A 26,577-nucleotide genomic window follows, 5' to 3' on the forward strand; every position below is an offset into this window, starting at 1 on the left:
AGATTGAATAAGAGGGTGAAAGTGGTTCTCAGTGCAAGTTATTTTTTCATTGTCTTTCTCCAGCTGTGAAGGAAGCAGCGGTCCAGAGGAGACACAACCTCTACAGAGACAGCATCATTCTGAATACCAGCGACACCTGCCTGGACCGGCTGGGGGAGAACAGCTCCGTGGACTGGGCCGCCAAATTCGGGTCAGAGGGCGATGAGTTGGGTGGCCCTCTGAGCGCTCTGGGTGTTGTGGGAGGCGCGTCTGGCAGGAGGCGCAGGCAGCAGGTGGTGTCGATGATCCAACTGGACAGGGTGCCTCTGCCTTACGAGTCCTGCTTGGATGTACCAGGGGTAGAGCTGATCCCAGAGGAAGCCGAGGTCTCCGAGGACGACAGCGGCGAGGAGTTGGACGAAGAAGGAGACGCTGCTCCTCCTGAGCCCAAGTCCCCCGACAGCATGGATGAGATCCGGCACCTGATCAATCCAGTGTTCGAGTTAGTGGCGCCGGTCTCAAAGGAGACCCGGGCCGCTTCGACCGACGGCGAGCCTGCGCCAGAGGTTGAGGTCTCTGAGGACGAGGACGACAGCGGCGAGGAGTTGGACGAAGAAGGAGACGCTGCTCCTGAGCCCAAGTCCCCCGACAGCATGCATGAGATCCGGCACCTGATCAATCCAGTGTTGGAGTTAGTGGTGCCGGTCTCAAAGGAGACCCGGGCCGCTTCGACCGACGGCGAGCCTGCGCCAGAGGCGGGCACCATCACCCTGGAGGACGGGGTAGAGGAGGAGGTGACATTAGTCACCACTGTAGTGGAGGAAGTCATCAGGAAGTCACCTCGAGACAAGACCTCCCCACAGGAAATGGTGAAGCAGCTTGTAGGAAACGGGGAACAGGAAGCTGATGGGGAACACAGAGAAAAGGCCGTACGGGAAATAGAGATGGCGGTGCAGGCAGATAACAGTGAGGTGACAGAATCAGATGCCGAGTTGTCCCCGCCATCACCGACTGGCGACTCCAGTCCCCACTGCCATGATGACAGTGGCTTTCAGTCACCAAACAATGAGGGTTTGGAAGAATGTGAGCCTCAGTCACAGATCACAAATGGGCTGAAAGGAGAGGACAAAATGGCTGACTTGGGGGATGTTGGAGTGGTTTTAGAGCAGGGAGACAATGCTCTGCACAATGACTCTGGAAATGGAGAAAACTTTGCTAAGAAAATGGCACCATATGTGGATGTTGTTTGTGAGATCTGAATGGGGAAGAGCAGGAAATGATAGATTATAAGACAGGGTTTCACTTGAAGTTGGTCCTCTGTTTTCTTTGTTTCGCAAGACAGTTTTCGCATATTTTACCAGTTCACCATCGTTCTTTTGGACATTGTTTGATTGTCTATTTGGTATACATTTTTTAAACTAAGTTGTTTTAAGCTGTAGCTCACGACGGTCTGATGTCATTTGATCTAAATATGCTTAGGCCTATGCATGTTGTGTGTGTGCGTGTGTGTGACGAGCAAAATAGCCAGTGTGAATGTAGTCACTTATCAGAAATGTTCGATGCCACAGTGATTTCCTATTCATTTAGGCTCCAACTGAGCACCAGGCGGCGCTCTAACCAATCTGTAGATCTATCTATGCAAATAACTTCTAGTTTCATACTTGTTTTTACTGGAGAAGCATTTATTTTAATCACTTATGGCCTTAATATTTCAATGCTACATTTCGCAAAGATTGTCACAAAAAGCTTTTCAGTTACTCAGTGTACAAAATCATATATTTGAGTTGAGTCTGAGGTAGGAATTGTCTAATGTCACCCTCTGGTGGCTGTGCTCAGAACTGGGCAAGGTCTGATTAAGTAATGAAAAATATTATACAAGATATAGTAAACAGTTCATAATTTTGTATTCTTGTGAATGCTAAAATAAAATGAATACACCCAGCAGGTGTATTCATTCAATCACATCACAGTAATCTGTTCATACAACGAAACAGTTAACCCTGCATTTTGTTTTCATAAAGTTGCAAATTGTTCATAAATGGAACAAGCTTACAGTAAATACTTCATTAAACAAATTAAATGTAAGCTAGCCACACACAAGCTCAATTAGTTTAAATAATCTGGCTGATTTATCAAGAGTGTGGCAAACTTACCGTTTTAGAGATGTTATCTATACCTTGATCAGTTCATTCTTTTTAATGGTATTTTCGCCCACCCACAACTGTTATTAGGAATAGCCAATTGTCATTGTAAATACGTATTTGAAATTGTAGACTTAGAATAAAGTCCTTCCTAAATTACTTCATGGAAAATGGACAGTTGCGTCATTTTATTTTTTGTTTATTTATTTGGATTTTAAATATTAAGTGGCGTCAGCCTAATTGTAAACTGTATCTCTTATTTGACATTTGTTTATCTATATAAATGTGTATGGATGAATAAAACTTTATCCAGCAATTGCTTGTCGAGTGTGTTTATTTTGGAAAACAATTATATAGTTAAATTTTCCTTCAAAAAAGGGACACAAAACCGTCAGTATGTACATATATAAACATTTCTGAGTAGAACCACAATAATGTTCCATCCAACAGTACAAATCTAATCTAATCCCACAGTATAGCTTCCCCCCCATATTACACAAAATGTGTTAGATAGCTGGCAAACTCTTGAGTAGGGCATATTTCAATGGTAAACACAACTGAAATGGCAAATGTTAATGCACTGGGATTAGAGTTTTTTTCCCTGTGGTGTATAAATGACTGTCGCACACAGCCACATGATGAGACTGTCAACTCTATGACACACTTGAAAACAAGAAAACAATCCGTTTCCTTAATCCTCAGCACACATGATAAAATGATGTGATCACATGCTCCGGTACAATCATCATTGCTCAAGTCCTCAAACTGAATTATCTTGTCTTATGACCGACTACTACCAGCAGTTACACTCTCTTCCCTCTGCAGGTTTCATATAGAATATTTATACAAATAAATAAAATAAAACACTTTTCCAAAATTGTTGCCAACTTGCCATAACAGGAAATGCATTTAACTGCTTACTCCGGATTTTCAAGGGTTCTATACTAGGCCCGCCTCCTGTTTTTGCTGTACACTAAATATAAAGGTTTGCAAAAGCTAATCTACAAGCTCACATGTTGTAATGCGTTGTGAGCTTGTAGATCAGCCATATTCACTGAATACTCCCGCAGAATAGGGAGGCTACCGTTCATGTGGTTCACAGGTCAGGATCCTACAAGGTCAAAGGAGCACTGGGTTTTGTCTTAGAATTTAATTATAATTAAAAAACCTTTGCATCTTCATTTGGTTTGACTGATAAGTACAAGACAACAGCATGTTAGAGTTTGCTTAAACATCCTGACAGGCCTATACTATCGTAGACTTATCTGAAAGCACAGATTGAAGCACAACATACTGTGTGGTACTACTGCCCTTTATATTATGTATCATATTTTATTTTAATTTCAGGGTTTTACTACTTTGTCACAAATTACTTAATCAATGAACATGTCAGGTATCAAGCTGTCCAAAAACAAAATATGGACGTTTGTTCTTCCCGACAGCAACGATGGATTGATCGTATGCACAGCATGACTGAATGACAGCGAACAGAAACTTTAGTACCAAACATGGTTCTACCCCTGTGGCTAAGTCCATCTATTCTCTATTGTTTTATGATAATGTTGACAAAACAGCGTCAATTTCCTCAAGGCGACTCCAATTATGTTTTCTCACCCACATTGCAGTTGCTTCAGGTTCAACCAGTTCACATCAAACTTATCTAGGTGTACATGTGAAGACTTAGCAGTTGGGAAGCAAGTCAAACACTGGAAGGTCATTAATACCTAACCAGCAACAGGGCACCACATGACTCATGTAGCCCTGTTACAAGAAAAAAAACAATGCAGTCATGTTAGTTACACATTCAAGGCCATTCCCATCACGCTTTGTAAAAATGGAGAAGTGAGATTCACAGACCAAGGAATGGAGAACCGGACTGTTGCAAGGTCACTTTGGGTGCTCTCACTGTGATTCTTACGTTGACGCTCAAATAATTTCCTGTTGAACCGTGATAAGACTTCATTATGCATGCATGTTTGGCAAGCAACGTGGCAATATGCTTTAGTCTGTTTTTTTCTCTTTCCTTTTATCCATAACCGTTGTTTTCACACGGAAATAACACGGCTTTCCCCATTGGATATCTGATCCATTCAACAACGAAAAAAATAAAATAAATCTCTCTCAGTCTCTGTGCATTCCGGGCTGCACCATGGAACCCAGGAGAGGGAACGCAATGAAGTAGCCCAGCACGGAGCCGAAGATGACCCCCAGGAAGATCCAGGTGTTGTAGGACATGACGCAGAGCATCAGCATGTAGCCCAGAGTCACCTGGAGGACATGGAGCACCGTCTGGACGCCGTGCAGCAGCCAGCTGAGGAAGGATAAATCATTCCCTGAATTTTACTCAGTGGTGGAAAAAGTAACTAAATTGTTTTACTCGAGTAAAAAGTATCAATATTGCAATGTAGAACTACTTCGTTACAAGTTAAAGTTCCGGAATTCAAAAAGTGTTGGCATCAAAATGCACTTAAAGTACCAAAAGTACTAGTTGTGCAGAATGTCTCGTTTAATGTTTTAAAATGTATTAAAAAGTGTTCATGTACGTTTTGAAATAATAATCAAAGTAACTAGTTACTACTAACAACTAAAGTTTTCAAATGTATAGTAAAGTACAAATACTTCAAAATTGTACTTAAGTACAGTACTTAAGTGTTCTTAGTTACTTTACACCACTGAATTTGACCACTTAAGAACTACAGAAGAACTCCAAGCTCACAACATGTTTTCGGACACATGCTCAAAGCATAGAAGAGTGGGGTGGTGCCGACTGTGTGAAGATTCCTCCCATCATTTCAGAAGACCCACGTTACTATCTGTATACTTCACAGACAGGATCCTGTCAATAAAATCATTATTCTTCTATATCTGCCAGTCAGTATTGTGAATGCCTCCTAATCCGTTTTCAGTCTCTCTCTCTCTCTCTCTCTCTCATTAGAGACACAGCACTACCCCTCTGTTTCTGGCGCCCCCTACTGGTATAAATAAGTCACATACTATACACATATAGTTGTAGGAGTGGTTGCACCACTCAAAAAAGGATCTGTTGAATAGGTTTCACTAAAACGTATACCTTTTAATTTAGTTATCCTATTACTATGATGCCCCCATGGAATCTTGAACTATTCTTGATAGAAAGCCTTATGTCTTGTAAGCTCTGAAAGTAAAATATTTATAATTTGAAAAGGAATGGGTCACTAAAAAGAAAACTGACATTTGTCAGGTGAAAGAAGCTGGTTTCTTTATTTAGTAACCAACACTCCTCTCAACCGGCCGGTCTCAATCATAACATTACTTTACATAACATTGGGTGTCTCTAAATATTTCTGTTACCTGCTTCCTGTTCATGTGACCTGAGTAACCAATTCGGTATTTAAGTCTGACGTCATTTTGTAGTCCTACGTTACGTCCAGGTCCAAGTGGCACCGGCTCCCGTCCGCTTCTCATTGTAAATAGAATATCTAAACGCGCAAATCTTTTTACAATGACGCCATTTCAGAAAGGAACCACAGGGTTGAAATGGGTCTTAATGCTTCCAACTCCAGTAGAATTATGTTCTGTACAAGTGTCCATGAAGAAAATATACTGTATGATGTGGAGACAAGACTATTATTATCATTATTATTGAAGGTGGTAAAAGTCAATTTGCTCAGTACAATATTTCGGGGGAATATTTAGAATGTGTGCAGGGTTGAGTATGTTGAATCTAATTTGCATTAATGAGGATTTAGTTGACACAATGAAATAAAATGGCAATAGTATTCATATCAGTGTGGGGCAGACGACCTGTCACAGCCAGATTTGGGAGACCAGTAGCTTTGTTGTTGCAAGGAAAGCGGTAACATGAGACTTTCGTGGTTGTTTTCGTCTCAGATTTAGTCAGACGGAGGGACACAATATAACTCTATGGGGACACAAAAGTAGGACACGGAAGTATCTCTGGAGGGGGCGCTTACGTCACGGCTAAAATATTTGAATACATCTCTCTGTCTTCTACATTTCATGAGCTGTTGGTGTGACAAAAATCACACCAATGTGAAGTGAGCAGTGGCTTTGGAGTCAAGCACAGTTAATACTTAATAGAATGTTCAACCTCTGGGTGTAACACAAAACAAGAATAAAAAAATATATATCTGTACTTAGACATACATACATAGCTGTACTTAGACATATAGACATACATATGGACACACATAGCTGTGCATAGGAGATGGTGCCAATGCAAAAACAAATTAATCAATTTGTTGTTACCTTTTCATTTTACAGATAGACATACAGATATGAATACAGAGCGACATACAGATATGAATACAGAGAGACATAGGTGGACTGGAGGCCAGTGATCCCGCTAAACAAATGCTAACATATCATCAACAGTAACATACATGACGTATACAATACACTGTCATAGTGGAAAACTCAAGGTTGTGAGGTTACAGAATAGCTTCTTTCTTCCAGGAAATAAAACGTCTGGATTTCCGAGGCTACAGAATAGCCAACTTGACTTTTCAGTGACACAGTACTGAAGTCCTTTGTTTGTCCAAGTAAAGTTTGTTACTCAATGACAAAGTAAAGTATGGGGAAATCCTAACGCAGACCAGCAGCTGCTTTAGAGAGATTTGGGGGAGTTTTGAGAACCATTTTCTCATTACTCTCCCAATCAAATATTGTCTTTTCTAAATAGAACAGAAGAGTGTGTCTACCGTCTAAGGTTAGCAACGTTCATAATCATTTCACAAGACGTAGTACCACAGACCTGTCAATTTTAGTAGTTGTAGGGGAAAAACTCCTTTTTATACTTTGCAGCTGTAAGGTGGAATACGTTACCCAAAAAGCTTAAAACTACCAACTCAACGTTTAAGCCCTCCCTGAAGATATAACCTATAACCTAAGATATGACCTAAATTAAAGTAAACCTCATACCAGTTACCGGCAGGATACATCCTACCCTATCTTCTGTTTCAGTTGCCCCAGTCTTTTTAATTGTAAATGTTTTTAGCTTTAGTATTACTTAAAATTATTGTACATTGAATGCTGTATCTTTTAACTATTGCATATCCTCCTGACTTGTGTCATCTAATATGTACCCATGTCTCTTCTGCACACATATAGGCACACGCAGATAGATATGCGCGTGCACACACATGCACACAAAAAAAGGAAATAATAATTTAACTCATTCCTAAAACACACACACACTCATTTATTGTTGCGTTTCATTTTTAAAGGGACTGCAATGGGAAAAAGCTGTTGGCTTTCTTGCATTTATCTTGTTGTAGTTGTTGATGGTGGTGTATAATTCATTATGTGTATTTTCTGTAAACATTGTCAATAAAATATCAAAGTGTTTGCATACCAGCTACGACTTAAAATGCAGCACTGTGATTTCACGAGATGCATTGTGTTAAAGCGATGTGATCACCTTGATCACATCTTTGATAATGACCTCCCCCATCCCTTCCACACAGATAATAGCGGGCTCTTTTGTACGAGGGCAGCCTCACCTGTTCAAGTTTAGTTGAGTAGCCGGGGCAGGTTCCATTGGAGCAAGAGAGGATTCAGAGGGACTACTACAACTGTCGTGGCCCAGACTGCCCTCCCTTTGGCGGTCTGGCGAAGGGGCGTAGGGCGCAGATAAGGGAGGTGAGGTGGAAAATTCCGACTGACGCTTAGCCAGCATAGAATTCTTCGACAACCAAACCCTCCATGCTTTCAGCAGCTCGAACAGTAACGTCAGGAGGAAGACAACAAATACAGACAATACCATCCCTGCAGAGACAAAAATACATAAAGCCTTGTTTATCACATTCACAACGGGAACCCTTTTTGGGGTTCTTGTTGCTATGTACAGTATATAGCAGCATAACATTTGTTCAGAAAAAGATTTAGAAGGCATTTTTAGAATCGGCCTCAGTTCTAAATGGGTTAATAATAGTTATTTGCACGTCTGTTGTAATCATTCAGCCTGTTGCGATGAGACGCATTGTGAGCATGTACTGTAGATATGCACATGCACACATCCAAGTATAAATCAGGCATTTAACCAACATGCACATGCATCCATTCAGGGCAGGCCCACACACAGACACAAATATGACCTCACAGTGATCTCATCCCATTTTATTCTGGCACTAAATACAGCAACAAAACGTGATGTTGCTACCTCTGGTCAACACGTCTTACTGTCTGCAATCACATGTGTTTAGGAGACTGTTCAGTGCAGGCTAGTTCAGTGCATTATGTAATACTGTGGAGCTCATAACAGCAGTGAAACGACGCGTCATGCACTCACTGATGTGAAGGTGTTTGTTTGTGTATACAGATCATACCGAGAAGTGTTCACCAGCATGTTCTTTTGGTTCCGTACTCTTAAAAAGGAGTAGTTCACCCAAAATATTACTACTCTATCACTATTACACACCCCATGAAGCCTTGAATTCATGGGGATTTTGAAGTTTTTGTCACATTCCTGAGAAAATAATTTGATGATCGGGTTCAAATTCTTCTTATTAATCAAATTATATGTTCTAGGGTTCAATCTTACCAGCAGGCCCACGCACGTCCCAGAAATCAAAGAGCAGCTTCACGCTGGTTGACACATCAAAGGTCATCTGCAAAGCAAAGACAGGACAGGTACCATCAATACAAAATGTACTCATAGTCATAACCAACTCCTATGCGCCAGTTAACTACTAAGATAGGGCCAAAATACTGTGACAATTTCAACCTGTAGTCATAAATAGTGGAAAGGGCCGAACTGTAAAGCTCATCATGGCCATGAGACCTTTGGTATATCTAGTCTTAAGTTGTTTTTGTTGTTTGTCACAAAACACAAAATTAAAAGAAAGAAAGCCAGTAAGTGCAGTGGCAAGCTGTGGAAGGAACCAATTGGCACAACAACTAAGGCAGAAAAAGGGCTACGAATTAAATTGGCTACTTCTAAATGTATGGTAAATGTGAATACAAAAAAATAAATTCATAAATTGACAAAATGTCACTGTGTTGAATAAAGCCATCTATCATTGAGACATCATTGAACAAGCACAGCATATAGCACAGAATATCATGTGTAATCTTATGTTACATGATGTGCTTGTAGTATAAAAATAACACTAGTATAATATACCGGTAATCATTTTGTGCTGGGCACATCCTTGAGGACATTTGGTTCATTTTGTTTAAAAAGAACATCTTATCTAGTGTAGACAGACTGTCATACTCCATTTTCAACACAAACAGGACTTTTTCATAGAACTGGAAAAAATGTTGGTTGTTCAACGTCTCTTTGAATATCAAAGTGAATAGAATGTATTGTTTCAAGGCATGTGAAACACTTGTTTTTCAACGCAAGACCCAGTCTGCTGATTGCACTATGAGGGGTTCATCAGAATCACAGTGCAGTGCACCCCGTAGCCCAAATCATGTGCCTGTCATTTACTCTCAAATGGGTAGAAGTATAAATATTAAAATAAGCATTCTTACAGTAAGGGTAGACTCTCTATTTTGTCGTTATATATATATATATTATGTGGGATTGTCAAGTCAGATATTCTACATTATTTACAGTTCAGTTAACAGTTGCAGTGTTGCACCCATATTGCTATGCAGCAACGAGGACACCACATCTCCTCTGCCGGCTCCAATCAGGCTTTAGTAACAACAGGTGTCTTGACTACTCAGCACTCGCATTACGATATGGCACGCTTCACAAGAACAGCTCCAGGTGCTCCAGAACAATGCTGACCTTATTCTTCTTCTATTGAACATCACTGACCCGAGACTGGGAGCAAAGCAGCACACTGTAATCGCCTCTACTCAGTAGTTCATTACACCCTGCCTTTTGTCCGACGGTGCAAATGGCTTAGAAATGTATTCGATTACTGATCGAAGACTGTTTGACTGTTGTTTTATTGAATTAGAGACGAGAAAAGAAAATCAAAATGTGTTGCTTTCACCAGCATCAGGAAAATAAAGCATAAGACAACTAGCCTATTTTGATGTGTAAGTCTTGGGAATCAGGTCAGGAACCCATCTCCCGTTTCCAGTCCACTGGCCTGTACATGATACATGATGATACATTATGATGTACACTAGTATGTTGCAGCGATGCTGAGTGCCAAGCAGGGAGGCATTAGGTACCACTCTGACTCTAGTAGTCAGAATGTGAACCCGGACATGTTGAGTACACCAACGTTTTATGTTATAAATGTTTAGTATGGGTCCCCAGCATGTGGAAACTACCGGATGCTAACTTGGCATAATATGTGACCATCACCATACCATTAACAACCTATAGAAGGCAAAATGTTAAAAATTTCATCATGCTTTATGTAGCATGTGACGTGTCAAACTAGGGGGTTTTCATGATGCTGAATCCATTCGAAGCATTAGTTTAGCAAAAAATCATTCATTGGGCTAAAAACGGCCATTGCCGTCATCACAAATGTGATGTCAGCACAATAGGGCAAGTGACCGTGGACCCGGCCTCACAGAGCACGGCCTGAACCAGCCGTGGACCAGGCCCCTCCACGGAGCCCACCCTGTCTATCTCTCTTCTATTCTTTCTTCCTATTCCCCCTCTACTACGCCCCCCTCTCCCCCGACACGGTCGAGGCAGATGGCCGCCCACCCTAGAGTCGGGTTCTGCCCGACGTTTCTTCCTAAAGGGGAGTTTTTCGTTACGATTGTCGCAATATTGCTTGCTCTGGGTGGATCTTTGTTGGTTGTACAGTGTCTTGAGACAACTTGCTGTGATTTGACACTTTAATTAAATTGAATTGAATTGAAAGTGGGCATTGCCGTTTTTAGCCCAATGAGTGTGTTTTTTTGTTGCAAAACTAATGCTTGGAATGGATTCAGCATCATGAAACCCCCCTAGTTTGACATGTCACATGCTACATAAAGCATGATGAAAATTTGAATATTTCTATCTTCTATAGGTTGTAAGGGTATGGTCACATATTATGCCAATTATGAAAATTGCTCAACATATAATGCTAGTTAGCATCCGGCAGTTTCTACATGCTGGGGATCCATACTCAACATTTCTAACATTAAACGTTGGTGTCCGGGTTCACAATGGGGCTCTATGGGCTGGCTACTACTAACTAGACTAGACTATAGGGGGGAGACTAACCACAAAGCCACTGAGCTGCTAAATGCTGTTGTTTACATTTCCTTCCTAAAGTGTATGATACAAAGCCAAACTCTGCACCCAATCTGTTCAGAATATTGATGGTTTACAAATTTTGCATGGATACCTTGCATACCATGAAATTATGAATGCCATGAAAAGGAGGAATTTGCAATTGCAATACAAACGCCTATTCAGCCGATCATGCCCACATCAATTTAGCCTAGTATTCATTCAATAAAGCATGTTCTGTTCTCTGCTCCATGGTGTGACTGACAGAGGTCAGGGAGTGTGTGTCAGTGTGTGTGTGTGTGTGTGGGGAGAGAGAGTGAATGAGATAATTTAACTCTAGTTAGATTAACTTTAGTGTCAATTCAAATAAGACGCCTGACAAGTGGCACGTTGACAAACTGAAGCTATTTCAAGTTACTTAGACGCAATTTAAAACAATTTGAAACAAGCTGGCCTAATGAGATACACCATGGCAGAAATAAGGAAAACCACCTGTACAAAATAGAGAAGAAACTTCAGATAACCTGCGTGGATTAGTAGCGGTTTTACATTAAGCGGAAAATGAACCCGCTTCATTCCTTGCACTTTTCAGAAAGCTCAGAAATAGCCACCACGTGCAGATATTGATATCTGAATCGCTTTTATAGTCTGAAATAAACCAACGGACGTACATGGTGTTCCTAACCAGTTCCTATAGCCCCTTTCGGAACCCTCGGTTTGCCTTTAAAACCCAAATACGGGCTAATGGTGTTCCGAGTGCGTTTTTCACTTTGTGTATTATGTCGGTGGGTGGGTGTGCACTGTGCATACTTGTGCATTTAGTTTGTTCTCGGAGTCGGACTCGGATATAATAAACACGTTTAACATACACAGAACACATTACCGACATAATTCAGTTACATCCGAAATGTATAATAATGTATCGCCTATATGTATGTATAGTTTTTAAATAAGCGAATGGTTAAAAGTTATTGGCTTTTTGAAAATAAATAAATAAAAAATAAATAGCATAACACGTACCTGCATCATGGCTAATTTTGATGTAAGCAGACACAACGGGAGAAACTAAAGCAAGCAGTCAGTGAAGATTGTTCCAGTTCTCCATGATCACAGAGCAACCCAGTTCATTGTGTCGGTTGGATGTGGTCGCTTCATTGTCAAATGGTCAACAATCTTCTTGCAAACACACTGGTCTGAGGCCACCATCATCATTTTGTCCCGTGACGCGCGACAAGAAACTGGGAATGATGGGAAATGTTGTTGTGTCACGTGAGCCTCAGCTCAGCCTACAGTTCAAGTGCGACCTCTGTCTGTTGTACTATGGAATTGAAGTTTCATTCAGACGCAGAATTTGATTATCATCTGGTGACTTCGCCAGATTGCGGCAGTCAGGTTACATTCTTCTCATGACTCATGGCCTTTATTTGGAATTATCAAAATCGTCAAGCAAGACGTTAGAGAGTGAATAGTCTACAAATTAATTAATACAAATAAAAAAAACTTTAGAGCCTAAAGAAAATGAATGTGATTGAATGAACCCTGCCTAGAGCGAAAATAGTCACATTTAGTCCATTATTGTGTGTGTGTGTGTGTGTGTGTGTGTGTGTGTGTGTGTGTGTGTGTGTGTGTGTGTGTGTGTGTGTGTGTGCATGTGTGTGGTTAATAACAGTGGGAGTGGGACTGAACTGAAGACTATGATGGATGGCTGAGGTCAGGTGGACCCTAATTTGTTGTGTCCTCTGCAGGGCCCTGCTGCTGGTGCAGTTACGCCACCTTGTGGTTAGTTGTAGACTCTGCAGAAGCTTGGTGTGGCAAGGACATCTCTGATTGATTGATAATGTAATTCACTGTTTGTAAAATGGGTACATTTCAACGAAAGTACAGGTCAAACAAAATCTGCTACGAGGATAAAACCTATGAGCGGCGCTCTTATCATCATACATCATCATTCCATGCTCAGCACACGCACACGCACACGCACACACACACACACACACACACACACACACACACACACACACACACACACACACACACACACACACACACACACGTGCATATAGGGTATATATATAGCAGTGAGCACACCTAAAAAATAGGGGAGGGGGGACTTTACAGGGGCCATTTTCGAATTGTTGCTGGGTTTGGTAATTCCATTTTTTCTTGTGATAATATTGTCACCTACTTTAACTGAGAAGCCCTTCGTCTTTGCTGAGATTACTATTCGATCCAAAGAGAATGGATTTTTCCCAGGTGTAGTGAAAGTTTGTTATCAGTGAGCCAGGTGCAGATCGAGTTCAGAGCTGAGTGCCTTCTCAACCTGCAATTTGTCCCTGTCCGATACCAGCAGGTCTGAGTCATCCGCGAACAGGAACAAATTGACCTTGGTCACGTGCACGTATGCGCCTGGGTGAACGCAGGTGGGAGACTGCTGGGCGAGCGCTGGCGCTTTGTCATGGGGGGTCAGAACATAGCTTAGTTTAGTCTTCATCAGTGAAAAAAGGTAGCCGACGAATGTTTTTTGTCATAGTTTTAGTCGCCGGCCCTAAATCAACACTGGGGTACAGTAAGTCAAGTCTCAATCTGGGAACCCATTGGCAAAACAAAGGTCTCGAGAGACTAGTCATGTCTGTAAGGCTCGTGTTCTGCAGTGCGTCCTCTGTGAACTGGAGGGTGTGCTTGCCTTGTACAAGTCCTTTTTTCCCCAGCTCCAGGCGAAGGACCAGGTGGCAGGCCTGCCCTGAACTGACTTGGAGACAGTATCAAAAATCTTTCGACTCTAATACAACCCAGATTACGACTATATATGCGGTCAAAAAAAAGAGAAAAGAAAGCCAGATTGATACACTCTTATTTCTGATGTAGGCCTATGTGAACGTGTGCCTTCTTTACACGTTTCACACGATAGAAATAAACTACTAAAAGGTCAAATATATTGATTCTAATTCTAGTATATTGATTCTAACCCAAACTATTATTTCTATCACATCCAGTATTATTATAATAATAACAATTATTTTGTCATTTTTTTATTCTTACTTTTTATTACTATTACCTTTGTTGTGTTGTTATTTTACGTATGCTTGTATTTGCATAAGTGACAAATAAAGATATTTTTAAACAAACTTTTGATGTATATACGGAACATAACCTACTGTGAAGCTGTTCAGAAAATGTTTACCTAACTTTGCTACTACAGGGAAAACATGCACATGTAAATATGTTACTATTTTTTTTACTCTTTGATTGCTCTTTCTTGCACTCTTTATTCTATCCCTTTGTTTGCTGTGTTTTTGTTGTTTTGAATGTTGTTATCTATGCTGCTGCATTGTCTGAAGGAAGCCAAACCAAAATAAGTTTTACTCTTATGTACCTGTACACAAGATGTAGCAAAAAGTACCTTCTTGGTTCTTGATCAGGTCCCCAATATCAATACTGACTGTGTCCGTACCACCAGTATCTTGATCATAGGGCCGATTGGTTGTAAGTGTCTCTGCCAAGCTCAGCACCATAAACTCACCATATTAAATATTCAGGTGATGAAGTATATGCTTTAAAAAACATATTCAGCGTTCACACACACATGAACGCTGAGGTCCTTCAACACTCGAACCAGCTATACTAGCTGGTTTTGGTTTTGCTGCTGTTTGTCGGGTGTACTGGGGCACTTTTGGGGCTGGTAACTTCGGGTTACTTTAGTAACCTCAGTTATATAAGTGACTCGAGAGAGAGAGTCATATGGGGTCCAAGCCACTAGATGGCGCAGGCACACAGCCTAACATACACTCACGGAACAATTCCATTGGATCGTGAACTGTCGCTCATGGCGTGGTTATGTCCCCACCCACTGGGTATATAACCTAAGGTCCGCCCTGAGCAACGTCATTCCTATCAACCTGCTTTCTGACGTCTTAAAGAAGACAGAAGGGCGACTTAATGACTCTCTCTCTCGAGTCACTTATATAACTGAGGTTACTAAAGTAACCCGAAGTTATCTTAAGTACCTCTCGGAGAGAGTCATATGGGGAACATAACGCTCCCGTATGATCGCCTTCGGCTGATAGAAAAATATTCGACCCTAGGATCATCTCCATTGGAGAGAGACCAAACGCAAAGGAGGCCCAAGAAGCCAACCCTGCGCGTTCACCCAAAAGAGACATCCTTTATAAAAGATGTCCTTGACCCAGGGCCGACAGCTCTGCTGTTCCAGCCCTGCCGGTCAAAAAACACGATAGTCATCCACCCATAACGGTCAGGGGCCAGAAAGGGACCTCTTGACCTTATGAGGATGCCCTTGACCCAGGGCCGACAGCTCTGCTGTTCCAGCCCCGCTGGTCAAGAAACACGATGGTCATCCATCCCTAACGGTCAGGGGCCAGAAGGGACCACTTGACCTCGTGAAAATGTCCCTGACCAAGGGCCGACAGCTCTGCTGTTCCAGTCCCGCCGGTCAGAAGACAACCCGCCGCAGCGCAGACATCCTGAATAGGGACACCCCTGGCCAGGGCCCAGGATGCAGACAAACCTCTTGTAGAGTGTGCACGTAGGCCCTCTGGGGGCTCAGTACCACACGAGGTATAGGCTAAACGTATAGCCTCCACAATCCACTGCGAGAGTCTTACTTTCGAAATGGGTTTACCCTTCCATTGGGAACCCCAGGCCACAATGAGCTGCTCACCCAGCCTGAAGGGGGCAGTTCTTGACCTGTAAACTTTCAAGGCTCTCACCGGACAGAGACAATGTAGTCTCCTATCCTCCACTGAAGAGAAGGGAGGAGGATGGAAGGCCGCGAGATCCACGGGCGAGCAGCCCGCGGGAAAAATCTTAGGTAGAAACGAAAGGTTCGGCCTGAGCGTGACCCTGGTGTCATTACCACTGAATCTCAAGCAGCTGCTGCTTACTGAGAGCGTGTGCATGTCACCAGCCCGCTTCGCCGTTGTCAGGGCAACGAGCAGAGCGGTCTTCAAAGAGAGGAACTTCAGGTCCACCATTTCCAGTGGCTCGAAGGGGTCTCTCATTAAGGAGTCCAGGACTATTGTCAGGTCCCACGAGGGGACCAGAGACCTGGCGACCGGCCTGAGGCGTGTAACTCCTTTCATGAATTGACGGATCAGCAGGTGTTCACTGATTGGTCTGTTGTTCATACCAACCTGATAGGCCGCTATGGCCGCCAGGTTGATCTTGACTGAGGAGAGGCCAAGACCCCTGTCTAGGAACTCCTGTAGGAAAATCAGAATGTGTCTCACAGACGCCTGAAAAGGGAAGACCTCTTCCTGTCTGTCCGAGCACCAACGCTCAAACACATGCCAGGCAGTGTTATAGCGTCGTCTGGTGGAGGCAGCCCTGGCACCAAGGGTCGTTTCTACGACATTCGGAGGCAGGCCAGTCGCTTCTAGCGAACGCCCCTTCACGGGCCAAACCCAGAGATCTAGGTCCTGAGGACGTGGGTGAAAGATCTCTCCTCCGGCCTGGGTCAGCAGGTCCCTCCACAGAGGGAGCTGCCCTGGTTCTTTGAACAGGAGAGGGACTATGTCCTGTCTCCAAGATCCCCAGGCTGGAGTTACTAGTAGCAGCTCTGATCCCTGATCCCGCACCCTGGCTAGGACATGCGGAATCAGTTCCAACGGGGGGAACACGTATAACAGAGAACACAGGCGAGAGGACCGGAGTCCCCCCTGCCTGTTGATGTAACAAACCGTCGTGGTGTTTTCGGAAACGAACCAGGACGTGGTGACCTCTGAGGAATTGTTCGAATTCTCGGAGTGCCAGGAACACTGCCAGTAGTTCCAAGTAGTCGATGTGGGAGGAGCGTAATGCGGCATCCCACACGGCATCCTCCCGTCGTGGGTGGCGTCCCAACCGGAGAGGCTGGCGTTGGTGGTGACCAACCTCCTGACTGTGGGGAGACCCATCGGGATCCCCTCCGTCAGAACACCTCAGTTCGACCACCATTTCAGAGCTAGAGTGCAGTTCGAGGACACTGTCACCCTGGCCGAAAGTGCGTGTAGATCGCTGACCCTCATAGCGGACGTCAGGGCGACTAGGAGGGCTGGCTTTAGTGTAAGACATTTTAGGTCAGCCGTCTGCAGTGGTTCGAAGGGCTCATTGTTAGAGCCCTGAGGACTAGAGACAGATCCCAAGAGGGGACCAGTGGTCTGTTGATCCTGTGTACCCTGCGCCCTTCACAAACTGTTTCGCCAGCGGATGTCTCCATACTGTCTGGTCGTTAACGCCCATTTGGCAGGCCGAGATGGCTGCTAAGTGGGTTTTCACTGAGGAGAGGCCTAGACCTCTGTCTAGGAACTCCTGCAGGAATGTCAGGGCGTAAACTACTGAAGCTTGGAATGGGATAACCTGGTTAGGTCGTTCTGAGCACCACTGCTCGAACACGCCCCAGGCTGTTTCGTAGCGGGTCATTGTCGACTGGGCTCTGGCCTCCTGAATCGTTGAGACAACATTCGGAGGGAGACCGGCCTCAGTCAGCATTAGCCTCTCACGGGCCAGACCCATAGGTGTAGGTCCTTGGGGCAAGGGTGGAAGAGGGATTTCAGCCAACGCTGAAAAAGGCCTCATATGGAGTCTGTCCAGACCTATCAGAGGCCATCCGTAGACACGTACCCAGTGGAAGTGTGCGGCCTGACTTGAACATGGTCATGCACTTCAGGTTGTTGACTCTGTCCCGACTCAGCGGAGCCCTGTAGGAGACAGAGTCCAGAGTGATGCCCATGAAATCTGTGGATTGGGTAGGCGTCATCATGCTCTTGGCTAGGTTTATCCTGAAAACCCAGTGAGGTCGCATGGGACACGACCCGAGTCGTGTTCCTCGCGGCCTCCTCCGCTGAATCCGAACACAGGAGACAGTCGTCTATGTAACTGGACACCCATAGACCCAGAAGTCTCAGGGGTGCCAGAGCGGCCTCCGTACAGTGGACGAACACTCTGGGACTGAGGGACACCCCGAATGGAAGGACCGTGTACTCGTAAGCCTTTTCCTGGAACCCAAACCGCAGGAACTTCCTGTGAGGTGGGTAAATAGGGACGTGGAAATAGGCGTCTTTTAGATCTATGGATGTGAACCAGTCGCCTGGGCGTATGGAGCGCACCAGAGACTCGGCCGTCAGCATCTTGAACTGAAAAGACTTGAGGTGCCTGTTGAGTATCCGCAGGTCCAGGATGGGACGTAGACCCCCCCCCTTTTTCTTGACCAGAAAGTAGCGGGAGTAGAACCCGCTGCGACGCTGGGCCAAGGGTACCTCTCTGACGGCATCCTTCTCCAGCAAGGAAGCTATCTCCTGTTGGAGAATCAGACCCTCCGGACCCCTGGCGTTGGTGAAGATGACCTCTGAAAACGCCGGGGGTGTTCTGGCGAACTGGGGTCTGTAGCCCTTCACTATGGTGTTGAGGATCCACGGGGATGCTCCGCACCACTCCCACAGTGCCAGGTGCTTGGCTAGTGGGTTCTCTCCGGCTATGGGAGGCACGCCCCGCCTGGAGGTAGTGTTCCCTGGCATGTCGGAGAAAAATTGGGCATGACCCGTCTCCCCAGTGGCGTTTTGGTACGCCACTGACCTTATGCCAATATGCCCTGCCCCACTGCATCGGGGGGGCCCATGGGGCCCCCGTGGCAGTGGGTTCATGTCCACCCCCCTCCGTGGATATTGTTTTGTTGTCTTTTTGTATTGTGTACTGTACTACAGAAAAAAGTGCTGTACTTGTGCAAACAATATCGAGGGACCTGGCTACAGGGACGTCCAGGACGCCCACCTGTGCCATGGTCCAGAAGCGCATTGCGGGCGGACTGGACGTGCAGTCCGAGACTGCTACGTCCGGTGCTGGGCCCGGCGCATGGGGGGAGGGTAGGGTGTGTGTCACTTCGGCTGCTGGTCAGGGCCTCGCAGCCTGGACGCTGTACCTCCACGTTGAGGGTCATCCTCTCGAGTGCGCCTCTGAAGAGGTCTCCGGGGATGATAGCACCCTTGGAGAACTCTCTCTGGGCAACGGGATCCAGACCAGGTGAGGCTTCCAGCCACCTAGAGGTGATGGAAGCCGTGGCCATAAGGCCGGTCAGGTCGGTGAGTCAGTACGTGAAGGTCACAATTTTCTCATGTAGGCGACGAACTCTAGCCAACTGTTCAGGAGTAGGGGCGTGGCCCATCTCCTGAAGAAGGGAGCTCTGGGAGCCCTGGAGTAACGTTGAAGCATTGAGATGCCTCCCAGACGCTACTACGGGGGGAGGGACACGAGAGCAGTGCGGAGTAGCCGGGAGAGTCATGGGCTCCTTCCAGCTAGCCGTGTAATGTGCTCTGAAAAACCTGGGACAGGGGAAGCAGTGGTCCCCCGACAGTGATTTTTGTCGTGTACATACTGTGCAGCTTGGCCACAGACCCACCCATGGTGGGGGTCTGTGTCAAGAGCTTTTGCCTTTCTTTGGGGAGCGGTCCCGGTGTGCAGTCTGGGGCTGCTACACCCTGGACGGGGCCCAAGGCATGGAGACGGAGTTGCAGGGTCCGATTGGCCCCTCCAGAGACGCTGTGCCGGTCGTAATCCTGGCAGCCGTCATGTTGGCTGTTGGACAGCAACGTGAGGCATTCAGTGACCGTAAGAGAGCAGCGTGAAACAATAGCCGAAGTAGCTCCGATGCTATGGCTATGTCATAGACGAGTTGGTGTGGCACCTTGAAAACAGCCTATCTGGAATGCTAGACATGCTAGGGTGGCGTCGGCCATCCAACGAGGTTGCTACTCCCGACCTCGAAAAGGTTAGCTAAACAGCTAAACAAACCTAGCTTCACAATGTACATACCTGTAATGTTGAGGGAAGCAGTCGGTTGTCGAGGGTCGTTGGGGAGCCACGTCGATTGAGACTCGTGCCTTCGGCCGCTGCGTGAAGTAGTAGTAGTGTCGGTGGAGGCCTAGGACTGCATCCGACACCCCGTTGTCGCAACCACCGGCTCAGGGGAGCCTCGTTGGTGGGCTGACGAGATCCCGCTGGAGGGAGAGCAGTACCCAGAGCAAGCCGGCGAGGCCTGGCTGATATCTTGGGTCTGGCTCCACAGGTCTGTTTACCAGTGAGGTGAAGAGCATGTGGAGCTTGTTGTTGGCGGTCCGAGCCGCCTTCCCGGCAGGGGAGGAGCCCAGGAAGGACTCGTCACTGTGTCTCTGAGACGCGTCAAGGTTGAGGGGTCTGAAGAGAGAGGACGAGGTGGTGGGCTGACGAGATCCCGCTGGAGGGAGAGCAGCACCCAGAGCAAGCCGGCAAGGCCTGGCTGATGTCTTGGGTCTGGCTCCACAGGTCTGTTTACCAGTGTGGTGAAGAGCGTGTGGAGCTTGTTGTTGGCGGCCCTTATCACCCCCGCAGGCCATCTTGGGTGCTGGTGTAGCTTGAAGAAGGAACCAGCAGTCCAGGACATTGTAGAAACACTTCACTTTTAAGTTATAATATAATATCATTATAAAATAATAATATATAATATAACCAAAATGTTGTGAGGAAAACTGTCTGTAACTCACAACCGGATAAAGGAGAAAAGTGGCGGTGGAGTAGAAGAGTAGGACTCGTGGTGCTCCACTGGGAACTGGGGAGGGCTGTCGCCACCCCCGCAGGCCATCTTGGGTATTGGTTGTAGTCTGAGAAGAAACGGTAGCCCAAGAGGAAACTTCTTTTTCTTTTATAGTTATATTATAATATTATTGTTTTAAAAACTAATAATATATAATACAACAGTAAAAAGAGAGTGAGGAGAAAATCTGGTACTCACAAGTTTGTAGAAGACGGTGAGGATAAAGCTATAATATATATAATATTATTGTTTGACAACTAATAATATATATATATATTACAACAATAAGAGGATAAAGTCACAGTATATATATTATTGTTTTACAACTAATAATATATATATTTGCAACAGCAACGTAGTGTGAGGAGAAGGATCTGGCACTCACAAAACAGTGTTGAAGAAACAGGAGTCCAATTACAGAGAGAAAACCACGTTTTTCAACTGTGGCTGCTGTTTCTAGAAGGGAAGGCCGCAAAGCCTGGGACTCGCGTAGCGAGGCCGTCACGCTGTTGTTGTATCAGGTCCGACGTACCGCAGGGCTTCCGTCGGCAGCGTGGATTGCGTCACGTAGAGTAGGGCCGTGGATCTCTAACCCGCACGTGCGAGGGACGCTAGAGAGGGCTAAGTTAGTGCCTGACGGCTGGAAACTTAGCTAACGTCTCGCGGAGCTAAGAGGCTAGCGGCTGCGTTCGCGGGAGCTAGCTAACCCAAGGGGCTAGCGAAACTGCGGAGGCTAGATAGAGCAGCGCTGGTTAGCTTGTAGCTGGGCAGGTGAGCTAGAGAAAAACACTTCGGGCCTCGTTCTAATGCTTATCAGCTTATAGTAGTGCTACGTTGTGCAACAGTAGACTAAGGCTAAGCTAGCAGAACAAAGGGACGCAACGTGGCTAGCAAGGGGGAAACAAAGTTTCGGGGATAGCTAGCAAGAGGACAAACCACAAGCCGCCGTACGGCCCACTTGAGTTTTAATGTCCTTAAAATAACTTACTGGCTTTTAAAGCTGGAACGTCCGTGAGTGAGAGAAGGACACCAACGTAGGACTGCGAATTTCCGCGGCACAAGTTTGAAACCCGTCCTTTATGGAAAACAATTTTCAACAGTCGAAAAGGTGATTCTCTTTGTTTAAGACGTGTATGCGTAGCACAGAAAGCGAGGAATGACGTTGCTCAGGGCGGACCTTAGGTTATATACCCAGTGGGTGGGTATATAATATATATATATATATATATATATATATCAACGAATTAGCAAAAACGTTAGAACAGTCTACAGCTCCAGGCATCCCCTTGGCAAACACAGAAATCAAATGCTTACTTTACGCAGATGACCTGCTGCTGCTGTCCCCAACCAAGGAAGGACTACAGCAGCAACTTGATCTCCTACACAAATTCTCCCAGACATGGGCCCTGACAGTGAACCTAACCAAGACTAAAATCATGATATTTCAAAAAAGGCCCAGCCGCCAAAACCACCAATTTTTCCTAAATACAATCCCACTAGAACAAACTAAAAACTATACCTACCTTGGCCTAAACATCAGCAGCACAGGGAACTACAACCAAGCTGTAAAGGACCTGAGAGACAAGGCAAGAAGGGCATTCTATGCCATCAAAAGAAACATCAAAATAGACATCCCAATTAAAACCTGGCTTAAAATACTGGACTCGGTGATAGAACCAATTTCCCTCTATGGTTGCGAGATCTGGGGACCATTAGCAAACCATGACCTGGAAAAATGGGATAAACACCAAACCGAGACCCTACACACAGAATTCTGCAAATCCATTCTCCGTACCCAGCGAAAAACACCAAATAATGCATGCAGGGCAGAATTAGGACGATACCCACTCATAATCAAAATAAAAAAGAGAGCACTTAAGTTCTACAACCACCTAAAAGAAAGTGACCTAGATGCACTCCATAACAAGGCACTCACACACAGTGAAACTCTAGAGAGATGCCCCCTCAGCCAGCTAGCCCTGGAACTCCGGGCACAAACACAAACAGAGCCACGAGATAGAAAACCCATTGGACTAAACCAAATTATAAAACAGCAAAGGGAAAACTATCTGACACATTGGAAAGAAGCAACACAAAAGCAGAGTAAACTAGAATGCTATCTGGCCCTAAACAGAGAATACACAGTGGCAGAATACCTGAGCACCGTGACCGACCCAAAACAAAGAAAAATCTTAACTAGGTACAGACTCAGTGAGCACAGTCTCGCGATCGAGAAAGGCCGTCATAGGCAGACCTGTATCCCGAGAGAAGACAGACTATGCACCCACTGCACACTAAACGAAGTGGAAACCGAGCTACACTTCCTAACCATCTGCCCATTGTACCAAGACATCAGAGACACATACTTCCCACAGATTACAACCACACACGGAGATTTTGAAAACATGACCAATGACAAAAAACTCCCATATCTGCTGGGCGAAGTACAACAATGTGCAAACACAGCAGCAAGATTTGTGAGTTGCTGTGATAGGAGAAGGATATCAAATGGAACACAACCACCCTAAAGACTAATAATTGTGTATATTCCTGCACTATACCTGCATCGAGTTATCTTGGTACACAGAAGTTGATCTATTGAAGATTCTGACCTTCAAAGTACATAATTTTTGTTTTGATTGTATTGCTGTATTGTTGTATTGTTCTTTCTGCTTTGGCAATGTAAACGTATGTTTTCTCATGCCAATAAAGCCCTTTGAATTGAATTGAATTGGGTGGGGACATAACCACGCCATGAGCGACAGTTCACGATCCAATGGAATTGTTCCGTGAGTGTATGTTAGGCTGTGTGCCTGCGCCATCTAGTGGCTTGGACCCCATATGACTCTCTCCGAGAGGTACTTAAGATAACCTTTGCTGCAAATTACAAGTTTTAGAATTCTGTATTTATTCAACGGTCAAGATTGTACTTAATTGTTACATCTTGAGTACAGGTACATAAACCTTATTTTTGTTTGGCTTTCTTCAGACAATGCTGGTGATGTATTAGCCATGCAAAGGTGGTGCGTGATCAAGTGTATTATGCATTTGATGTATTGTTGAATGACAATAACAGCTATCTAGTAGTAGTATCTACCTTATCTATTTGTGTTCAAGGTTCAATCAGGGTACTATTGTCTGAGATCGAGAACACATACAGAGCCGTCCGAAGCACAAGCACTGACTTTGTCCCCTGTGCTATTCCAGCACACCTCGAAGATCCCACTGGTTCCCCTGTAGCTGCGCACCAACACTCCAGTCGCAGTGTCCCAGATGTGGACACACTTGTCAAAGGAGCCACTGGCCAGGTGTTTGCCATCAGGGCTGAAGGCCACACTGTAGACAGGCTCCTGGTGTTGGGTCAATGTGTGGATACACACCCCCTGCTCTATGTCCCAAAGGCGAACGGTTGAGTCGAAAGAGGCGCTAGCAAGCATAGTGCTGGAGTTGGGGTTGTTGGTTTCAGGGCCAGCAGGGCTCCACGTGATAGTGTAGATCTCTTTACTGTGAGCGTGGAGGTCGAGGACACATGAGTCCTGCTTCTGGTTCCAAACTTTTACGGTCATGTCATCAGAGCAGGAGGCAAGTAGCACCCCTGATGGGTCCCACTTAATAGCATTGACCTCACCTGTGTGTCCCTGGAAAGTCTTCAGAGGCCGGTCGCGGCCCAGCCGACATACATGGATGCACTTGTCTGTGCTGCAGGAGGCAAAGGTATTATTGTTTTTCCAGTCCACGGCTACGGCTGGGGCTGAATGAAAGGGGAACTTCTGCTTGGCCTCTCCCGTGTGCACATCCCAAATGATCGTCATCTTATCTGCACCGGCACTGAGAATAGATTTCCCCTTCTTGTTCCACTTAAGTGCAAATATGGGCCCATTGTGCTGCCCCAAGGTACTCACCAGGTTCCCATCTTTTGTCCATATTCTTGCAAACCCATCATACGATCCTGTTGCTAAGAGAGTCCCATTGCTATTCCAGTCCAGTGAGGTGATATATACATTGCTGGGGACATCCTGGCTGCCTTCTTGAATGCAGTGGGGCAGTACCAGCTGGGTGGAGCTGGAGTTGGTTAGGTTCCAGATCCTCGCTGTAGAGTCCCCCGAGCCTGAGGCTAGCAGATCACTGACAGGATTCCAGGCGCAGATGAACGCCTCAGCCTCGTGGCCTCTGAGCACTGTGGCCTTACTGGCAGGTATCTCTATGTCCACTTCCACGCCCAGGGACTCACTGTGGGAACGCACGTTTTGGGTACCATTCTCTTCCTCGCTGACTGTGGTCTCGCCATTCTTTGGTGGGTTGGACTGGATGCAGGAGGCCGGTGAAGACACGGAACATGCAGCCTGTTGCTGGGCCAACATATCGCAGAAGGCCTGCTGCCGCGTCTGCACCACATCTGGCATCACCGCGTCAATGAGGGACAGTGACTCGGTTGGCTGGCCATCAAACACCGATCCATCCTCGTTGATACTGATCTCCGCCTCCACATACTGGAGGCCCTTCTGCAGGACGGTGATGAGGGCAGCAGGGGGCACTCGTGTTCCACTGATGTTGGACTGGCTGACGTGGCTCTCGTTGCCAAAGGTGAACGCTGAGTGGGAGAAACCGGATTCCTGGAGATATCTGTACACCAAAAAATTTACTTCGTCACTGGTTATACTCATCTTATACACAAATGGAGGTTTTCTGTAGTAAGAAGGATGGGCTCACAATTTCAGAGCGAGCTTGTTGGTGGCCACCACCTCTTCCACCTCCACAAAAAGCTCCACCTTCAGAGAGTGAAGTGACTTATTATCATAACTTATTATAATAGTATACGTATATGTTACAGGAATACGTGTTTACAAACACACACGACTCAAGTTGTGACGGTGAAGCAGTGTTTGTATTGTATGTGGCAGACATACAGGTATTCATAGAAATTGACAAGACATTTACAACAATAACCTCACTGACAACACCATGTTATTAGGTGGTGGGCAAGCAGATAGGCCCAAATATCGGTGTTGTTAGGCAACGGTTTCTATTGCATTTGACATCACATGCCCATGTATGAAGATCCCCACTTCAGCGCAAATTGTTTTGTTATAAATAATACAATGTTGACAATGACACGTAGTAACAGTGGTATGGTCCTTCACACTTGTGTGAAGTGAGGGGTGGTCTTATCATCATACATCAGCCAATCAAAGCATCACATTCCGTGCCCCCCCCACACACACACACACACACACACACACACACACACATGTACACACCTGTGTATAGGAGGGGCTAGCGCCCCTCGAAAACATCAACATCAAATATGTGTACAATTGAGGTGACTGCATTTGGTCTCCCTGATCTTCTAATGATACATTTAGAGCATGCCTGCTTGCTCTGGGGAGAAATAGCATTTGTATCTTTAGGTCAACATTTGTCAAACCAGAAACAATCGTGTCAAAGGTCATGTCCAACCTAAGTAAGCCTTGTCGAAACATGAGGCCATGAGGCAGGGGCATATCTCCTGTTTCTGTAGCGTGAGGCAGCTTGATGTACAAGTACACCCCCTGGACATGATGTACAAGTACACCCCCTGGACATGACGCTAGTATGTCGACTTACCCCCAATCCAACCCTTGATACAGAGTGCTAAGCAGGGAGGCACTGGGTCCCATTTTTGGTATGACCCAACCTAGACAGGATCTAAATGCAATTGCACAATTGCGCAAATCCGGGGTAGAACAGGAAAGTTACATGCAGTAGTAGGCTACAGT

The 26,577-nt window shown here is 45.4% G+C and overlaps 3 protein-coding genes across 4 annotated transcripts in view; 1 reads left to right on the forward strand and 2 right to left on the reverse strand.

Annotated features, from left to right (window-relative positions):
* The window catches only part of niban2a (niban apoptosis regulator 2a), a 32,276-nt gene extending 29,840 nt beyond the window's left edge, over window positions 1-2,436 (forward strand). Inside the window, exon 14 of the mRNA XM_080756433.1 lies at window positions 64-2,436. Coding sequence (XP_080612559.1) covers window positions 64-1,238 — 1,175 coding nt within the window. The 3' untranslated portion in view covers window positions 1,239-2,436. The remainder of the gene's footprint in view (window positions 1-63) is intronic.
* Window positions 2,437-26,577, reverse strand: part of slc31a2 (solute carrier family 31 member 2) — a 45,268-nt gene continuing 21,127 nt past the window's right edge. Inside the window, exons 1-4 of one of the 2 annotated variants that reach the window (XM_080756434.1) lie at window positions 12,283-12,488; window positions 8,662-8,728; window positions 7,622-7,886; window positions 2,437-4,431 (exon numbers count right to left, since the gene is read on the reverse strand). In XM_080756434.1, the coding sequence (XP_080612560.1) occupies window positions 4,242-4,431; window positions 7,622-7,886; window positions 8,662-8,728; window positions 12,283-12,291 (531 nt within the window). In that variant the 5' untranslated portion in view covers window positions 12,292-12,488 and the 3' untranslated portion in view covers window positions 2,437-4,241. Of the gene's footprint in view, window positions 4,432-7,621; window positions 7,887-8,661; window positions 8,729-12,282; window positions 12,489-26,577 lie in introns of those variants that run through there. The other variant, XM_080756435.1, reaches the window with a different exon arrangement.
* LOC308310400 (F-box-like/WD repeat-containing protein TBL1XR1) lies at window positions 19,340-25,485 on the reverse strand (the record flags this gene model as incomplete). The annotated part of the gene is made up of 3 exons (XM_080756745.1): window positions 19,340-19,485; window positions 19,628-19,827; window positions 23,954-25,485. 3 exons carry the CDS (start codon window positions 25,483-25,485, stop codon window positions 19,340-19,342), a joined length of 1,878 nt encoding a protein of 625 aa, XP_080612871.1.

The sequence above is a fragment of the Protomyctophum bolini genome (genome assembly GCF_963924005.1).
Source record: "Protomyctophum bolini genome assembly, chromosome: 22".
NCBI classification, from domain to species: Eukaryota; Metazoa; Chordata; class Actinopteri; order Myctophiformes; family Myctophidae; genus Protomyctophum; species Protomyctophum bolini.